The sequence below is a fragment of the Lissotriton vulgaris genome, chromosome 6 (genome assembly GCF_964263255.1).
Source record: "Lissotriton vulgaris chromosome 6, aLisVul1.2, whole genome shotgun sequence".
NCBI lineage: Eukaryota > Metazoa > Chordata > Amphibia > Caudata > Salamandridae > Lissotriton > Lissotriton vulgaris.
In genome coordinates this window covers 1,880,478,137-1,880,499,186 of record NC_141694.1, presented here as the reverse complement: position 1 = coordinate 1,880,499,186, position 21,050 = coordinate 1,880,478,137, and the positions used below count along the sequence as shown (strand labels likewise).

Genomic DNA, 21,050 nt, shown 5'->3' with positions numbered 1-21,050 from the left:
AAATTATTTTTAATAAATAATTTTTCAGGATTTTCGAGCAGTTGGGGCTTAACTGGTTTTCCACCCAAGCTGTCTCTACCTAATTCTTCATAGCATTTTTCTATGATTTTTGCAAGCTCAACAGGATCTTTTATATCTGTTTCCCTCAACTTCTGGCGAATCGCCACAGATGCTGCTTCTCCCTTTACGTTGGCTAATAATATAGCCGTGACCTGCTTGAAATTTTTCAGTAATTTCATACCTAGATTTAAAGCGGGCTCTGGACCGAATTCATTTTGAATCTGTTTTAGCACGTCTGGTATTACCGCCATAGACGGAACACCGTGTGTTTTTGTGTAAATGGAAGCAAAGACTGTACCCCAAGTGTCGCAGTCCTCCACGTGTGGTGCGATTCCCATAGGAAGGCAGATGGTCAAGATTCTGTGTTTCTCAATAGGGGTAGTATCAGGAAATACTGCCTCTATTTGAGTGATTTTCTGGGCTAACCAGAAAGGAATTTGTTCCCGTTTTACGGGTGTTTTACCAAGACATGACTGTATGTTCTGTGGTGTAATTTTATTTGTGTTCCCCTGATGAGGGGTCAGCTGTGGTGTATTAACAGCTGGCTGGACTGTTGCAGTCCGTATTACATATTGGACTAATTGCCTATGTATTTTTATTAATGTGTTTAGCTGTGCTAACAGCTCTTCCTTAGACATTTTTGCAATGTCAGGATGTGGTGTGTAGCTGGCTAGAACCGGCCACGTGGCTCCTGGTCTACCTAGTGGACCGAGCCTGGTAATGTGATCATTGTGTTTTAGGGCGCCATTAAACCAGAGCAGGTGCTCTTGAAATTTAAGTGGAATTTCAACCTCCTCGAAAGGGGCGTACTCATCCGGAGGTTCCTCTATTTTGTAATAGTGAAACTCTTGTGTTATAGCGTTTACCGCTGGAAAGTTTATCCATGAATAGAATACCTCTGTCTGCCGATACTCGTGAGCCTCTGTCACGAAAATTACTGTGCCACCTTGAGGTGTCAGTCCGTTTTCTATAAGTTTTAAAGTTATAGATCTTCTTAACTGGACCGGGATGATAATAGCATCCGGGTCTGTCTGTAGGAGACTCGTGTCTTCCTCCATTAGCTGGGATGCCAGTCTAACTGCTTCCCTTTCTTCTTCACTGTCTGTCATTTAAAAAAAAAATGCAGGTTTTGCAGAGTAGGTCTCCAAGGAGACAAAGATTAGATGCACAATATTTTGGAACACTGTATCCTTCAACGTTGAATAAACCGGAGCTTTACATAGGAATCTCTTCCTACTAAGGTCGGGCGGATTTTAACCTTTCACCCACTCCAGACGTCTATTGGAGTATTTACGGGAGAAAGGGGTGTGAAATATGCACGACTGAGTTACTCTACAAGTCTTACGTTAGTTTATCGCCTTACCAAACGTTAGGGCGCCATGTAGTGTAGTTCCTAGTTTCCCACTAGGCCCTGCGCATTGGAATAACATAAACAGTAGTATCGACGTGGAACTGGCTATATTCCAGGCCTCCACTGACTATGCTAAACTTAATTGGGTTGTGTTACCAACTAGCTCAGAGGTCACTGGAAACTTTCTTCTCTGCATAGGAAGTGATCAGCTTCCTTGGCACAGACAAGAAGGGATTCAGTTTTCCAACAACCGTGCAACATGACAACTTTGCTCCTCAGATCAAGAGTCGATCTCTAGGGTCGTGTGAAACAATAGACATAGATTTCACTCAGTCAGTCTAGTGCAGTTTACTTTCACAATATGTAGAGAATAGAGAGACGGGCGTGTATCAATAAAGGGTAACATTTATTGAACAGTCTTTCTTCTCGTACAAGAGAAATGTATTGCCACAATTGCAATAACTGTTATTATAAAAAGTACGTACAGTAAGATAAGAATTGCGAAATAGAACTGTAAAAACATTGATATGGTTTCTTAGCCATACAATGGTTTAAAAGTAATAAAACATATATACAGTCATATATACATTAGGCTAACATACTCAACTGGTGCTTCTAACTAAGCCTACCCCGGTGTGCCTGACCTAGGCCTAACACGTGAGAAGGGGGAGTAAGTAAGTAGCTTAAGTTAAGTTGGTTTTGCCAAGGTTTGTTTCAAGAATTCTCTTCTAAGGGTTTAGTCAACACCATACCTCTGAATAGAATGATGGAGGATTGGTATCTCCTTCAGGGGTCTCTCTCGATATCCCAGTCACCTGCGAAGGTAAACCGGAAGCGCCGGGACTGGATTTCTCTGCACGAGAAATGCAGCGGCTTCTCTCAGCGCGTCGAGGAAGGAGGGGTGACAGCGTCCGCGGGCAGCTGGGCTGGATGTCTTCGCAGAGGACGGCTGCACGGCTCCTCAAGCTTACTGAACCACAGTTCGCGCTGTAGCGGCGATAATGGTAATCAGTAGCTTCACCACCACAGGATAGCAGGCTGCAGCGACAGAGTGCTAGTTTTTACCAACACGGGTCATGCAGGCAGCTGGCATCAGCAACAGGCAACGCTCATTGCTTAAGGCAACGTTGGTAATATTTATACCTGACAGGTGCCGGGTTTGACGCAAGTTTGCTGGACATAAGACGTCAATTAAAGATGTCACTAGGAAGTGATAGTTATCAGTTGCTCATTAGAGTTCCATTACTAATCAAAACATAGCAAGCGGGGATTTCCAGGTTTGCTAAGTTTTTATCTTGTTGAAGAACTCGGAGTGTTATCTAGGAATATCAGATAGTGACTGCTGCTCTGTCATTGCACTAATTGGTCGCAAAGGAAGTAGCAGAGAGTCATGCTGGAATGTGGCTCTGTGGCTCTGCTCGTGTGAGGCCAGAGATGACTTTTCAGAAAATCGCACTTGAACGGTTATGCCAATATAGGGAATAAAGGGCTTTATAGCCGAATAGGGGCATAAGGTCACAGTATCGATCAGGAACCTAGATAAGCACATGACAGTGCCTGTTCTTAAAGAACCTGATAAGAGTGATCCCACATAGATAGCAAGTTTGCCTTTGTCTGTTGTGTGCCTGGAAGGTAAGTAATGATGCCATTGTACTTGCTGAAGAATAATAACCACCTCTCTTGTCTAGGAGTCAATGCTCTCAGTGGTCGCACAAACTGGATATTCTTATGATCGTTTTATTTTGTAATGATAGCTGCACTTCTAACTGGTATTTCCACCACTCTTGGAAACAAATTTGTTTGTCAATATTTTCTGTTCATCAACGGTATACTTCTGTTCAGCTGGCAACACATTTGTAGACCAAAATGCTACCAGATGGATATGTCCTGTGGTACTGTCACGTTGCAACAGAATACCACCTGTTGCAACCTGAAAGGCATCCACCTCTATAAAATTCTGTAAAGTGGGATCCGGGTGTCTGAGTGCCACAGCTGTGGTGAATTTCTAATTAAATATTTTAAATGAGTCATTGGCCTTTTGAGTCCAAGTAATCAGCACCTTCTTTCATGAAAGACTAGTGGGAATTAGCCTTTCAATGTCTGAGAAATGGGAGATAAAGCATCTATAGAAGTTTGAAAATCCCATGAATTCATGCCTCCTTGACTGTGGTCACTGCTGACTAATCTGGTATCACTTGCACCCTTTCCTGATCCATTGTAACACATTCCAGGGATATAAAATATCCCAGGAATATCGCAGATTGAGTGTAAAAAGTACATTTGTCCATTTCAACAAAAAGGGCAAGTTCTTTGCAACACTTTTCTAACGTTCTATGTATTCTGCCATGTTTTGAGAGTAAATGATGATGTCAACGGTACACATAACTATGCAAACATCCAGTAAATCTTGCAAGACCTCATTTATAAAATACAGAAATGCTGCTGGGGCATTACAAAATCCATTGGCATGCGTGTATACTCAAATAACCCAAATTTGGTTTGGAAAGCTGATCCTATTCATCACCTTCTTTTACACAAATTAAAAGATATGCACTTCGCAGGTATAATTTTGTGTACACAGTGGACTTCTTAACCTGATAAAATCAGGGGAAGAGGATATGCTTTCTCGACAGCCACCTTATTCAAGGCCTCATAGTCTATGCATGCCCTTAACTCGCCATTTTTCTTCAGTAAGAGAATGAGTGATGAAGATGCAGAGGAGGTGGAATGGCAAATGAATACCATGGCTAAGAACTCATCCAAATAAGCTTTCAAGTGATGTGTCTCAGGTTCTGAGAGCACCTAGATGTGACTGCAAGGAAGTGCTATACCCAGAATAAAATATTTGCGGTAATCATATTCTCTATCAGGAGGTAATTGGAGAGATTTTTGCTCATGAAAAACATCTAAACAATCTTGATATTCTACTGGATTTTGTGTAGTACATCCTAGTTTCAGAGCTGCGCACTTCAATGGAGTTAAGACGTGCGATGACTGACCACAGCGGGAACTCAGGGTGACAAGGTATTTTGACCAATTGATGAGTGGCTTGTGAAGCTGAAGCCAGGGTGCCCCTAAAATAGCACCAAATGTAGATGTCCTAATCTGATCAAGGGGCCTCTGTTTACCCATTTTCACATACTAAAATATTAGAACAGCTTGATATTGATTCATTCCTGAAGAGACCTCGGTGCCATCCACAGCACTAACTAGTTCCGGGTTACTTTCTTAACACAAGGTATATGCAAAAAACTGGCCAAAGCTAGATCAAAATCATTTCCTTTAGCCCCAAAATCAAAGAGTATGAAAAACAACTTCTTCTATTGATTTCAAAGTATTAAAGTAACTGTATTGAAAAAGTTTGTCGGACCTTCTGTGAATGCTGGCCAAAAATGGGGGTGTCTGCATGCAGACCGTACCCAACTTGTTTTTCCTCGACGCCAGCATGGCTCCCTAGTTTGACTGCATTGAAAAAGACATTACAGCACCATTCTTTTAGATCCCTTATGGTCGAAAGTGCCATGCAATATCACAATACAAGCATATATTTGTACTTTATCTTCAATCTTTTTGCTCTATAGTTAAAGGACCATGTAAAATCCTTATATTTGTAGGTTCTGCATTATCTTGATTCTTAAACTTGATTTCTCTACCTCCCCGCCGGACATACCACTAATAGTTAAGGTTCCCCTCAAGGGCGTTCTCCTTTGTGTTCAATTAACCTGTGATCTTACCGGACAATTAAATCAATGAACTCAGAACATTCTGATAGAAGATCCACAAGGTGTGATAAAGAATCTTTCAAGTCATCTCCGTTTAACAGAGGGAGGTTCTCTTCTCTTCTGGACATTGTGTTGCCCTAATCAGTCTAAAAAAGGTTATAATTTAAGTCAAAAGGACCTTACTACCCTAAAGTTCAATAGCTCATTATAGCTAGTCTGAACAAAAGTTTGTTCATCAAAGACGCATCCAAAATCATGTAAGACAGATTAATTCTTTTCAGTGGGTGGAAGAGGCCTATTACCAGTTGTGCCCACGAGATAGAATCATCAGGAAGGATCTGAAGACTAGATACTAGAGTTCCTAAGTGACTTAGGAGGTGTGTGCAGGGACGATGCTTGGACAAGACTGGAACAAGGCCAAGAGCTGACTCTGGGCTTAGATTAGGGGTGGGCAGTAAACCCAACTCTGCTGGTGGAGTTCACAGAATTTTTGTCACTCTGCACTCTGCTTGAAGAGCGGAATTTGGCAAAAAATCCACCTAGGCTGCTTAGCAGAGGTTTCTGGCACACACCACTAAGTAAAACATAATCCTGTTAACCACTACTGTGCTTGGCAGGTTTCTATATCACAAGTTATTACTCAACAGTACTCTTACTATTGAAATTAAACCATTTCTGCCGCACCAGGATCAAATCAATTTGCCTGTAGGTTGCATAAATACAAGACCTCTGCAGCTGCTGCACTGACCCAATGATAAGCCTTACCAGTTCAAATTGTGTCTGTATTGATTTGCCTTTTCAAAGGCCTTCATAGGGTCACTACGGTTCAGCTGGAGCACATTTCTCAGGAACTCCATCGGGACATGCCTTGGGGGTCGCATATGGGGGTCGGAAATAAAAGCATTTCTCAGAGATAGCACATGGTTGAACTGGGCTATATTTTCTGAAGCTAAACTTTGTCTACTATTCTAAGTAAATAGGGATTAGAGTCAAAAATCTTGGATGGTTGCATGGGTACACTCATGCACCAATTATGATATACCCCCTGTGCTGCTTCATGCTACTTTCGAGTACTTTTCCAAAGTCCCTAATGGATATCAATTAGGCAGGTTGCCTTTTAAGACCCAATGTAATTTTCTACAATCACAGGACTAGAGACCATCAAGGAGCAGAAGAAAACCATCCCTGCATTTGCATTCCCTAAAGGAAAACATCTTTTTAAAGCAACCTCAAAAATGAAAATGTTCACATTTTGAAAGATATCTAGGTGAGCATGTAATGGTACCCTGGATACATAGCATTGCAAGTATTAAATAGAAGGGGAGACTCCTTTCGCAAACCCCACAAATATCGATTCAGAACGAGTTGGGATTAGAATGCAGGTCCCAGTGTTCTACAATGGTTGAGCTTTTCTCTAAACAACATTTTCTCTTCTAACGAAACATTTTCCTCTGTTCTCTCATAATTCGGTCAATGGGTCAATTGCCAGATTGCTGAACACTTTACAAATGGGGATTAGGAAGGTTCTTTTAAAAGATTCAAGGAAAGCAACTATGCTGCCATACACACGCTGGTGGGCGGTAATGGGATGAGTTGGTTGTGTTGTTTCAATCCCTACCCAAATAATAGTGCCAGGCTCTGTGGCTCGCAAGTGAATCAAATGATGGTTGCTCCACCTGTCATCCACCGAACCGCCAGCCCCCACTACCGTGGAAAAATGTTTGTTTCCAGGTTTATCATCTAAATTTAATACCTTTAATTGTTCAGAGTGTAATTTTAAACTCCTTTTTTTCATTTGGTCACATAATCAATGAGTCTGTTAAATCTTTTTTTGAAATAACCTAACCTCATACTGCAGCTTTTGTCACCCAGAAAACAGAAACATAAAAGTACTGGAAGATCACAACACCTTGGTCGACCGTGTCCAGGGACTTGGCATCTGCCACACTGCCAAAAAACCTAATTGCGTCCTTCCTAGCCAAATGTAAATGTAAATGTATAGGCATTTATAAAGCGCACTACTTACCCCTAGGGTCCCAAGGCGCTTCGACCGCTGCGAAACCCTTCCTGGCTTCCCTGAGAGATGGTCCCTTAATGGGTATCTCCAGGGTGAGACCAGGCATCCCCGGCGGTCTGGTGGGGCCGTTAGTGAAGATGAGGCAAGCTAATGCCCAGAGTTGCCGAGTGTGATCGCTGATCAGAGTGGGCACCGAGGCGAGAGAATTATCGAGTCTGCTGATCCTGGTCCAGAAACCTGCCGCGCCGGGAATCGAACCCTGGTCCCGGGCCGTCCTCTGCTCTCGGGTCTGCCGCCTCTAACCAGTGAGCCACACTACTTCACTACTACTTAGCCAAAAGAACGCAGGCTGTCATTCTGGGACCCTTTCAATCAGCCCAACTCTCTGCTCCTTGTGGAGTTCCTCAAGGCTCATCCCTGAGTCCGACACTTTTTAACATTTATGTGTCGGACCTTGCTAAGACCATCAAAGCACATGGGATGAGCCTAACCTCTTACGCCGACGACACCCAACTAGTGTTGGCGATTAAAGGGGATGGAGAGCAAGTAGCTGAAAAATTTAAGAAAGGGCTCCTAGATATAGGAGACTGGATGGCTACCAACTGCCTAAAGCTAAACTCGGAAAAAACCGAGGTACTCATCTTTGGTCCACTCTTACCAGCCTGGCCTACCAGTTGGTGGCCAGAGACCTTCGGTACTCCTCCCACTCCCACCTCGAAGGTTAGGAACCTCGGTGTCATCTTTGATGATGGGCTAAATTTCATGAACCACGCCAACAAAACTGTATCGACAGCACATTTGAAATTAAAAATGATCCGGAAAATACGCCCTTTTCTCCCTGACTCTGCCATTAAGACACTGGTCTCTGCCCTTGTCCTTTCATCCTTGGACTATTGCAATGGGCTATTCCTCAATGCTCAAACTAGAGTAATTGCAAAACTCCAAACAATACAAAATGCGGCAGCTCGCCTTCTCTCCGGCAAAACAAAGTTTGAATCCATCTCCAAAAACATAAAAGATCTTCACTGGCTTACTGTGCAAAAAAGAATTCATTTCAAATCCCTCTGCATTGTATTTAAAACAATCAACAATCAAGGACCACATTTTCTAAAAGACCAACTACAACATTACAAACCCACAAGAGCTCTACGATCAGCCACTCTCAGCCAACTGGTCGTCCCTCGCACCAAAACAGTTACCTGGGGTGACCGACGCTTTCTGGTGGCGGCCCCCAGACTCTGGAACACCCTGCCGCTTAACATCAGACAAAGTGTCACACTTCTTCAGTTCCGTAAACTTTTGAAAACCTGGCTGTTCTCTCATTAATCTTTTTTCTTGTTTCCCCTCACATCTGTTTAATTAACTGGCTCACCCCCTCACATTTCCTGAGTTTATAATGGTTTTTAGCGCCAAGACGCCTACGGGTAGATGCAGCGCTTTATAAATATTAAAAATAAATAAATAAATGAATACTTCATAAGAGCCCCTTTTAGAGGGTCTTTGACAGTCTTATAAGCAAATGTATGTGACAATTGGACTTTTAAATGCCCAGTTTTACTCTAGGAGAAAGTATAATACATCCCCCAAAAACCCTTCATTGAAGAATCCAGGTTTGTACACTTCAGATGCTTGCTGCAATCCCCTGTGAGCACCGCCCCTGCTGTCACTGGTTGAAGCTAGGGGTAGGAGTGGCCATTGCCAGGGGGAAATTGGGCAGTGCAGGGTGAAAGGTGGAGGTGGGCTCTTAAGAATAATTTTGGTCACCTGTACCTAGGTGTTTTTTAATTAAGCAAAATGAAATGTAAAACTATACCAAGATAAATTGTTATAGTTCACATACCTAGACAGGGCAGGTTTCAATAAATGAATCACACAGAGTGTTCCAATGCAGAGTGTTTCATAACAAAACAGCATAGATTTATGTGGTATTATTTTGGTTATATCAGTAATTTTTATTTTGTTTTGTATAAGTAATTTGTTTCTCCAGTGCACTCCTACTGTGTGTATGCTATTATGATTCTTAGCGTTTCTCTCTTTCTTACAGGCATGAATTACTTTTTGGCAGCTGTGCCATTCCTTGCAGCTGCTGAGGCTGGCATTTTTGAGAATTGGCAAAAGGAAACACTAATATTACCTCCAAAGGAATTCTCTGATTACTTCTGTTACACTTACACAGGTTGCTATTCATCCCTTTCACTTCTAATGGACAAATGGAAATTATATTTTGAGGTAAAATATTTTACTTTTGGTATTCGGTAAGGCATTAAATAGAGAATTGGTATGTTTTTGTTGTCACTTGTATAACTATGAAGCACTAGGTAGTGTATTTTTTGAAAACATTGGCAACATCATGAAATATGCCCAACAACAGACACTGCCAACATTTTTTAAACCAAATAACTGTATATTGTATTTCTATTTTACCAGTTCCATGTATTTTTATTAGCAAAGGAGAAGAAATTGAACATGCTAACAACTGACTTTTTTTTTTAAATTTACATATTGTTTGATTGCGCAAAAATACAAATATATTGGGGAAAAGATGAGGGTATTCCAAAATGCCTATCTAAAGATAGTAACTGTGCTTCACCCAAGTTGACTAGAGTTTAGATTTGTATTACTGGGGGCCTGTTTGGGAATAGGCTGCTGCCAAAGAGCCCAGTTTTTGGAATATAAGCTGTAGTTGTCCTTCAGTTCACGGAGCACCATCTGAACTTAAACCTGCATGGAACCTGAACTGTTGATGTACAGAGAGTGTGTAGCTGCAGGCTCATGATTAGAAGTTAGCATGAAGAGCACAATGGCTGCCAGAATGTCCCAGAAGCAACTTGCAACAAGTAGATACTTCTTTCACTTCAATAATAAGTGACAGTAAAGAAAGTGATGGTGCCATGTCAATGTTTACGTCAGAATAACATGCAGATATCGGACTAGTCACCTGTGAGGAGAAGAGTCAGTCCAGGAAAAATCATCCTGTCAAAGCAATGACATCATAAAAACACTGTCCAAAGATTACATTGACAATAAATTAATGTTTAATACCTTTTATTATCGATAGTGGTGTCTTGATTAATATAATGCCTGAACACCAGTACAATGAACTGTCTCCATTTTCGCGGTTTATGCCGTCAAAGACCAAAGTGTACACTTGGGCTGCATAGACACACATGAAAAGTCAAGGTTCATTTATAGTGACAGGGAAACATAAGAAAATAAAAATACAAGCACTGATCCATGTGTTTCAAGATACAGGGGCTAGCGCCTGCTTGCTCAGTTTCAACTCAGCTGCTGACAATGAATATGAATTTCAATTTGAGTGCTCTTCACAAAATAGAAAGTCAAACCCCTCCAGTAACTCATAGTTTAGGAAAGTTAAAGACTATGAAAATAAACCTGCATATTGATGAGAATGTTCGCCCTGCTCAGAGACATAGATCAGTTGCTTTTCATTTACAAGAAGGTGTTGAAAAAGAACTTAAATCATTACTTAAGCATGACATTATTCAAAGTTCTGCTGGTCCAATGCCAATAGTAGTACCACCTAAAAAGGGCCATCAAGGAGATGTGTGCATATGCGTTGACATGCGCCAAGCAAACACTTGAATGGTGCCGAAGTCTTCTCTCGACTTGACCTGAATAAAGGTTTGCATCAATTAGAACTTCAAGAAAGCTTCAGATATATTTTTCGCATGCTGGTTTGTTGAGATACAAGATACTTAGGTTTGGTGTGTCTTCTTCTGCAGAACTTTTCCAAGATATCATACGATGCATCATACAACCTGTTGTGAAAGCATTTAATTATAGCGAGGACATATTAGTTTTTGAAGCTACACAGAAGGAGCATGATAAAGCCGTCACACAAGTATTTCAGTTACTCAATGATGCAGGTTTAACTTTAAGAGTGAGTTCCATAAAACAGATTGAAATCCTTTGAACATATCTTTTCTGATGGGGAAGGACGCCTGATCTGGCAAAAGTTCATGCCCTGACAAATGTTGAACCCCCACAAGATGTTTCAATGCTCCAGTACTAGAGCTAACAAATAAAATTAAATATTTTAAATGGTCACAAGAATGTGAAAAGAGTTATAAATGAATCAAACATGCCATTGGAAATGCTACAGAAATGGGGTACTTCAATGCAAAGCTCAATGCCAAGATTGTAGTTGATGATAGCCCTGTTGAGTTAGGTGCTATACTTGCACAGCATAGTGGATACCCAAAATGATGACGTATTGTGGCCTCTGCTAGTAGACGTTTGTCTCAAACAGAACGTGCTTAATCACAGCCTGAGAAGGAAAGTGTGGCTGTATTTTGGGCTTGTAAACAGTTCAATGTATTCCTGTATGGAGTGCGTTTTACACTAGGGACTGATCTTCAGCAATCCAAAAGCCAAGATGCTTCCTGCAATTGAATGATGGGGACTATGATTGGAAGAGTACCATTATCTAGTCGCACATCGACCAGGAAAGGATCAAAATCCGGCCAACTACTTTTCATGAGTGCCTATTCCAGGTCATGGTACTCCATCCAAAACGGCTGAGGACTACATCAATTTCATTATCAAGTCAACCACACCAGCTGCTGTATCATTAGCCTGGATTCTCACTGCTATGAGTCATGATAGTGACCTGCTAAAGTTAAAATACATAATCACACATCAGTTGTGGATGTATACATGTTCGCACTGTCAGTAATGATGGTAAATATAAAAAACTCCAAGAATGCTAAAGATGAATTGTCCATAGTTCAGGAAGGAATTATACTGCAAGGATCCATTCTAGAGAGTCTATGAAAAAACTTGATAGAAGTTGCCCATGATGGACATTGTAGTATTATTGCTACAAAGAGAGTTCTCTGAGACCGAGTTTGGTTTCCATGATAGATGGAAGAGTTGAAAAGGAACTCAATGCCTGTCAAATATGCAATTGAATGTCAACCAAAGTTATTCAACATACTCTAAACATTCAAGAACTCCCTAAACATGCCTGGGAGAAAATAGCCATTGATTTATTGATCCACTTCACAATGGACATCATTCAACCGTGATTATAGATGAATATTCATGTTTTTCTTTGGTCGATCTATGACACATAAGCAAAGAATCAAAAAACTTGATGACATTGTTCAAACATGGGGCTCACCAGCCATTATGAGGTCTAACAATGGTCCACCCTTCAAAAGTAAAGAATGTATAGAATTAGGATGCTGAATCTTTTCAAGTAGTTTGTTCCAAGGGACACATAGTGACTGCCCAGTTACTTAGGATATCCCTTACCAGAGACTCTTCTCACTTGAGGCCTGGATTTCTTTGGTATTTAACTCAAGATTGTGAAACAAAGTCTGACTCTGAAAATTCAAGGACTTTTGCTGATTCCTTACTACCATTGTCAATCTCCGACATTGAAGCTGACCATTCCAATAACCAGACTGGGTCAATAGATCAAAGCATCAAGAAGATTAATTGAGCAAATATAGTTAAACATGTTTTTATTCATGTAGATATTTGTGTCTGTCTCATGATTTTTGAAAAATTAGCAAATTTTCCTTTAACAGAGGGGGAGATGTAGTGTCTTGCATTATTTTAAACTGAACCTTTCTGACTCCTAGAGGACTCTGTATCAGTGTGACATAATCACTAGAATTGAATGTAATGAAATCTTGGCTTAGAATGTGTATAGACAGATCGATAAAGACATGTGAGTTACAGCTCTGTGTGTCGTTGAGTTATTTATCGAGTATTAGGCTGGGGAAGATGCTTTAGTCATAAGCAATGCATGGCCGGGGCATAAGTTATAGTTATTAAGGGGCTTTTTTATGTTAATAAATGTTAGTTTTAAACCTGTTTCAATTTCTAACTTTAACTCCACTTCAACCTTTTTTTCAGTGAATTTCCGAGGTTTTTTTTTTCATATTCCACCAACTCTCCAACTCCACATATTCTTTGGCTATGCTCAGCAGGGTTGTCTTATACCCACTTACCATGTCTGGCCAGCCCACAGTAGCTCTCTTTTCAGTTTGCTGCCCCTGACCCCTCCTTCCTGGTCTCTGCCCTCCATCTTTATTACCCTGCCACCTCCCTCCTGCACTCTGTGTCAGCTTGCTTCCCCTGCCCATGTCAGCCCACCCTGTATAGTCATCTTGCTTTACTTGGACCTGCACCATTCCTATTTGTTCTACCTTATCTGTCTGCATGCTCCTGCAACTTCACTCTCAACCTTTATGGACAGCTTAGAACATCTGCTCATGTCTGCCTGCCCTCTGTGGTCAGCTTGCTGCTCTGGCCTTCCTCCTACCTGCCCTACCTTCCCTTGATCCGCCCTCTTGCTCTCCATGGTCTGCAGTACTGCAGTTGCCCCTGCTGCCCTGCGCTTTGTGATCAGCTTGCTCCCCTGTCTTTTACCCTTTGTCCTCTTTTCTCCCTGTGTGTACCCCTGCCCCTCCTTCATGCCCTTCTTGGTCCATTGGGCTACTTTCACCTTGGCTGACCTGCCTTTCATGTCCCGGTTGCTGCTGTTGCTTCTCAGTCTTCTCTTCTCTATTTGCATGCTCCTTCTTGCTCTTTGTGGTCAGATTGCTACCCCTGCCCAAGTCTGCATCCCCTCTGAAGTCAGTTTGCTGTCTCTGCCCTTGCCCCAGAGCCCTCCACAGCCATCAGTTATTTGTTTGAGTGCCAATTCCCCCTCTTACCCATGCCTGGCTGTAATGAATGGCAATTTTTCTGCTAATACCAGCTCCTTCTTGCCCTTTTTGGTCAGACTGCCGCCCATGCCAAGGCCTCCCTATCTTCCATGGTCAGCCTACAGCCCCTGCCTCCATACCAATGGTCTTCATTCTCAATGTGTGTTTCTCTGCCCCCTCATTTATGTCATATGTCGTCCTTTATGCTGTCCCTATCCATGCCAGACTGTCTTTCATGGCCAGCCTGCTATGCATGGCATCTCCCCTCTCCAATGCTATGTGTTCCCAAAGTGCATAAACATGCCCCACCCCCTTGTCCTTTGTAGTCAGCATACTTGTCCTTCTCACTTGCCCTCTGTTCAAAGTTGTGTCAATCCTACTGCCCCTGCCACCTATATTTAGTGCACTGCCATTGTCCCACTCAGCCTGCTCTCAATCCCCCATGTACCTGCCCCCTTTCTCCTGCCCTCTGTGGACAGCTTTCTACCCCTACCCACTGCCTTCTGTTGTCCGTTTGTGTGTCCCTGACACTCCCTCCTCTCCTTCATGGTCATTTGTGATGACATGTTTATGTTACATGTTGTTGTAAATTCATTTCAAAAATTTCTTTTAAAGGTAGAACACAATTCTAACAGTTTTAATTACTAGATTTAAATGTAAAATGTAATTATCTTGAATATATGAAATTAAATTGAAATCATTTTTCCGAAGTTTAAATTGAAATTCCCAGCTGATGTAAAAACATGTATGTTTTATTATTTATAAATAATTATTAATAATGTTTTTTAGAATTAAATTAAAGTAATGTAATGTAATCACCTTTTAATATTAGTAATGTTGTGTTATTTTTTTAATTAAACAGGTCATTAAAATATGTAAAAATAACAAATATGTATATTATTTTTTTAACATTAAACTATTTTGTATTAATCAATCTATCATACTTTTATTTATTTTAACGTAATTTCTTATAGTATTGTATTTGAAGCCACTACCTCCATTATTTTCCAAGGGGCAGAGTTTCAGTGCCTGTGATTGTCATTTGTGGTGCTAGATTTACCCCAGATCTGAGCAGGAGAACATACTGCAACTTTTTTGTTTCTTGTGAACAGGGGTGGGCTTACTCTTTTGTGGATGGGTTCACATCTCCCTTCCCCCAACCCATCATTTACCTCCTATTACTCATCCCAAAGCCTCACCTATGTTGTGGTGAAGACACCTCATTATGTCCACCTCCCCCAGGGATCCCTACCACATTTCCTACTGAGTAGTAAATGTACATATGTGGAGATTTCACCTTAGAACAGATGTTTGGTTGAGTAGGAGATTTTCACTCATAGGTCTATGAATAACATTTTGTAGTACTTTAGTAGCACTACTGTAGTACTATTAAAGTACTATAAAATGGAGTTTGTGACTAACCCCCCATGTTTTCAGATTCAAACATACAAATTGTCTTAAAAAAATCTCTACAGGGGGGGCGTGGCTTGGATGGCAAGGGGAGAAGAAGCCTAAATCTGGAGCTCCATCCAACCCCGAGAAAAGAGCCAAACTAACGGCGAGAACTGACAGCGCATCACCCAACAAACAGCGCAACGGTTATCAAAATAGAACAGGACCACAGCGGAAAGTGACGCGAGATGCAGGGTCGATCCGAAGCAACTATTTCGAGCATCGCCCTCAACAGCCCACACAACAACAGGCAGAAAATGGCGCGACACAGTAGCAGCTACCAGCAGCCGAGTGAGTCCACGATCTGAGGGCTACGAGCTACCACAAAGAGCTTCACAGGTTAGTCGCTCAGCCGAAGAGTCGCTACAGGGCAGTACCCCCCACCAAATATACGCGATAATGCAAATAAGCAAATAACGACAAAGGAAGCAAACCGAAAGCAAAACCCACTTAGGGCACGGCCATATTGGGAGGGATTAAGGAAACGAAACTCTGAAAGAGCACTGCTGGGCGAAGCATAGCACACCACGAAAGGTGCCCAGCAGCCAAGATACCAGTGGGGTGAGAGGGGCAATAGCACAGCGAGATTACCCATCAGGACTAGCGCACAAGAGCCGCAGACTGAGGTGGGCCAGCAAAAAGCCACTCCACCCAGCCAAGCAAAAAGATAAACGTACAGACAGGGCAGCCATCTTGGTGGAGGCACAGTGTATACAACAGTGACAACGAGCGCAGACTACTAGCCTCACCAGGAGCAGCAAGAGCCAAATAGCGAATAGTTAGAAGGATCACGCCCATTTATAAAGAACTAACGTGTGGGTGTCCGAGGGTGCAAACGGTCGGCACATGTGACCAGGCACAGCGTAGCAAAGCGAAAGTGAAACCCACCAAGGACGCGACCATTTTGGAAGCACTGCTAAGATACAATACTCACAAAGAGCGTGGCCAAGTGTGGAGAAGCGCAGCAAGAAAAGTGCACAACAGCGAACAACCCAGTGGGCTAAGAGGGACAATAACACAGTGTGACAACGTAAGTGAGCAAGAGAACTCATGCCTAATAGTGTTGGGGGCCAGCATCAATCCACCCCACCCAGTCAAACTTAAGTGGTTGACAGTAGCGGGGAGTGGTTGCAAAGAAAAGAATACGACCATTTGAAAGATGAACAGAGGTGCAGGAGCTCAGAAGGTGCAGAAGCGCCAGCGCAAGGATAAACAACATTGGGAGCAGCGACCGGCTACATTAGCTCTACAATGCCTAAAGCGCGCGCACAATGCAAACCACTAGGTGAGGAGGAAAAGTGCAACAGAGCAAGGCCAAATTAGTGTAGCCTGCTCGAAGAGAGCACAAAGAAGAGAGGAGGGCTACAACATAAAGGACCTAAGTGCACCACCAAAGAAATAGTCCCACCGAAGACAACGGTAACAACTGCCGGCGGAAAAAGTAGAATGTCACAACAGCAAAAGAAAAACAGACTTGAGAACAATATGGAGTCCCCAATTAAAAACAGATCAGATATTTCCGGCACACTAGACAGTATACTCAAAATACTGCCTGATGTACACGATCTAGCCATATCAACGAAAAAAACAACAGACAAGATAGAACTAGAACTGGCAGCTATCAGAGCAGACATTCACGCTACAAACAACAAAGTCGAAGCAGTAGAATAACGAGTCAGCAACATTGAGGACAGGTCTCAGCTCATAGGCAAAGCCACAGGAAATATCGGCAAAGCTACCACAGAACTACGGAGACAAGCAGCAGAATTCGAAGACAGAAGCAGAAAAGGCAACATAAGGATCTTAGGCATCCCGAAGGAAAAGAAGATAAGGCCGGCTTGTGCGTGTTTCTTATACAAAGCCTCATCCCAAAGCTAACCAACCTTAAGTTCGAAGGCCCTTTTGAACTAGATAAGGCGTACAGAGTACCAGCGAGCAGAGAATCGGGCAGAATAAACCTCAGACCAATAATATACAGGCCACTACGTTCGTACCAAACAGACGCCATATTCGGGGTAGCGAGGAAAAACCCTCACCTGGTATGGAACGGTCACAGAATCATCCTCACGCAGGACTTTTCAAAGCCGACCGTCGACATAAGAAAGGGGTTTCTAGCCCTAAGAGACTGGCTAAGGAAAGAAAACCTTACCTTCTCATTCATGGGCCCAGCAAGATTCAGGATATACAACAGAGGTATCGCTATGACATTCGAAGACACAGCCGAACTCTCATGCTATCTACAAGAACCACCAACGCATGAAATGGAAGAGTCGACACCGACGGGAAAATAAAGAGCCTCACCCAGCAACGCAACTGATAGTGGCCAAGCGCAGGACAGCTCAAGGGTCCAACTGTCTATCACATAGACTATACAATGGAAATTAGTCACACGCAAGAGAAAGCAATTCTACCTCAGAGACTACTTAACGACTCTACCTCACTATGAAAGAAAAAGCAAAGCCAACTTAAAGAAAGACTGTTGGAAGCAAGATAGGAACTCTACAACAACAATTCTACCTCAGAGACGCACCTGTTATAACCCAATATCCTTTATAAATATAGTGCATCATTTATAAGATAGCTAGAGAAATATGGTTCAATTTCCGGGGGAGGTGGCGTAAGCAGGAGGATCTTGCTGTCGTACGCCCACAGCACGAAGGAACAATGGATAAAGGGAAGGGGGAGGGAAGGAAGGGAAAGGGTAAGTCTTGTTTGTCTTGTTTGTTGCGTTCGTCTTGTTCATGTCTTTGTCTGTAGAGTAGCCAACACCTAAACAGATCGCCGGCGGCATCAGTACAATCATCCCTTAACCATAGTGTTAGTGTACAGCACTACATAGCCACACACCAGTCATCCTGTGCCATAACACACCTAACCCAATGCACTCACAATGATGACACAGTCGAGTAGCAACTCACTACAAACAGACCTCAAAGTCATCTCACTTAATGTAAAGGAGAAGTGTGGCTCAGGGGTTAGAGGTGGCAGACCCGGAAGCTGAGATCGGCCCTGGACCAGGGTTCAATTCCCCGCCTCGGCGGGTCTTGGGCTCAAAAAATTCCACGGACTCGATAATTCTCGCTCCGGTGCCTTCTCAACTCACGGGTTCACACTCTGCGACTCTGGGCAATAGCTTGCTTAATCTCCACAACGGCCCCTCGCGGCGGGATGCCTGGCTTTCACCTTGTGGATACCATGCCGGGGTTATCTCACAGGGGAATACCAGGACGGGTTCCCTAAGCAAGCGCCGGGAAACCCTTTGTGGGTAGCTGTGTGCTATCTAAGCTCAAATACATTTACATTTACATTTACATAAAGGGTCTTAACCATCAAGTCAAAAGGAAAAAAAAACACTAGACTACCTAGCCAAAACAAAGGGAGACATTATACTATTGCAAGAGACAAAACTATCCACAGAAGAAGCAGACAAACTCAGAGCCAGGTGGAAAGGCCAAGTAGCCTGCTCACCAGAGTGGGAAAAAATAGAGGAGTCATCACTCTGGTTAGTAGCAAATCCAACATACCCATAGAGAATGTACAGCAAGACGAGGAGGGCAGATTACTGATCACGCAGATGAAAAGGGGAGAACAGACAATACTAGTGGCAAACATCTATGCACCCAACACAGACGACACTCCATTCTGGGAGAAGGTAACCAAAGACCTAGAAACCAGCGCTTCACACAGCATGATGGTAGTGGCGGGAGATTTTAACATGGCAATTGACCAAACGCTAGACAGACAGGCCAAAAACAAGACACGAACGCCGACCTCGCACAAGGCACTAATGAACCTATGCAACAAACTAGACCTAGCAGACCCGTGGCGCTTGCAACACCCCAATACTAGGAACTACACCTTCTTCTCGCACCCACACAACTCCTACAGCAGAATAGATTACATCCTCATATCCGCAACCCACTCTCACCTAACCGAACACACAGACATCGCAGCCAGAACAATATCAGACCACGCCTGCATCAGCCTACACTTAGTAGGAAGACATAATGAACACTTAACACGCAGATGGCGACTTAACACAACAACCCTAGCTAAGCAAGAAGACAGAGCCGAGATTCAGAAAGCCATCACAGAATACATCACAGAAAATGGGACACCACATACAGACCCAGGCACGCTGAGGGAGGCACTCAAAGCAACCATCAGAGGAGTACTAATAGAAATAAAGGCGAGAAGAGACAAAGAGACAAGAGCACAGCTACCTCAGCTAGAAATAGACATCAAAAGGCTAGAAACTCAACACATAGGAAACACCAACAACTAAAACGCACTAACAGAACTCACAAAAAAGAAATACCAATTCAATAGAATACTCAGCGAACGCGTGGGCCTTTGGATACAAAAGTACAAAGAGACCAATCTGTGTGAATCAAACAGAGCAGGTAAATCACTGGCATCATACCTCAAGCGCAAACAAAGACAACACAACATCACAACAATCACAGACACCACAAGCAAATCACACACCCGGCACGAAGACATTGTACGCACCTTCAGGGATTTCTATGTGGAGCTTTACAAAAAAGATGAGGGACTAGACATAAAGCAAACCAAAGCCTACCTAGAGAACTTAAAACTGTCAAAAATCACAGAAGAAGAAGCAAAAGCGTTAGTCCAAGATTTCAAGCCGCTAGAGGTTAGGACAGCCATCAAGGCACTAAAAGATAACAAGGCCCCAGGACCAGATGGTTACACAGCACCATTCTACAAATCATTCCAAGAACAACTAATACCTACTGTAACGAAAGCCTTCAACTTTTGCGGAATGGCTGGTGAAGTGACCGCAACAATGGCACAAGCCAACATTATAGTTATTCCGAAGAAGGGTAAAGACCCACAATGGCAAAAAACTACTGACCAATATCAGTCATTAACCTAGACTGTAAACTATACGCCAAAATATTAGCAACAAGGCTGAGCAGTGTGCTCCCACAGCTGATAAGCAATACACAAGTAGGATACATGAAAGGCCAGATGTCTAACGACAACACTAGACTCCTCTGCCAAGTCATAGAACACTGCTCACACGCACAAAATACAGCAGTCACAATCGCACTTGACGCAGAAAAGGCCTTTGACAGGGTGTCTTGGCACTTTCTAAAAGAATGCCTGCAAGCATACAACCAGGGGGATATGTTTACCAGGAGAGTCATGGCCATGTACAAAAACCCGGAAGCGCAGATTACCATTAACGGCACAACCTCAGTCCCATTCGACCTCCAAAGAGGGACTAGACAGGGCTGTCCGCTATCCCCACTGCTGTTCTTACTAGTTCTAGAACCCCTGTTCAAAGACATTCTCACGAACTGGAACATAGCAGGCATATCCATTAATAAAACCTCAGCCAAACTGGCGGCATACGCAGATGATTTATTGATAATTACGGAAGACCCGACTGTATCCATACCCGTACTCATGAGCACGGATGTACCATGTTACAACGCATACCATTACAACTACCTACTGTTACAACGCGACCATTACAATGCATACCATTACAACGCATAGCGCTTTGAGGTGCGGGATAGTGGTAAGTATAATTTACTATTCTAACTACAGTCCCCGTGGACACGAGGGAAGGTGTTGGATAGTAAATTATACTTATTCCCTATCCTAGAGCGCCCCCCAGCGCAATGCGTTGTAATGGTATGCGTTGTAAAAGTTGCGTTGTAACAGTAGGTAGTTGTAAAAGTTGCGTTGTAACAGGTGTATACCCATGAGCACCATTGACACCTACGCTTCCCACT

The 21,050-nt window shown here is 42.8% G+C and overlaps 1 protein-coding gene across 1 annotated transcript in view; it reads left to right on the top strand.

Moving 5' to 3' along the window:
* The window catches only part of LOC147709751 (protein LEG1 homolog), a 117,660-nt gene that overhangs the window by 59,769 nt on the left and 36,841 nt on the right, over positions 1 to 21,050 (top strand). The window contains exon 3 of the mRNA XM_086928217.1: positions 9,195 to 9,379. Coding sequence (XP_086784343.1) covers positions 9,195 to 9,379 — 185 coding nt within the window. The remainder of the gene's footprint in view (positions 1 to 9,194; positions 9,380 to 21,050) is intronic.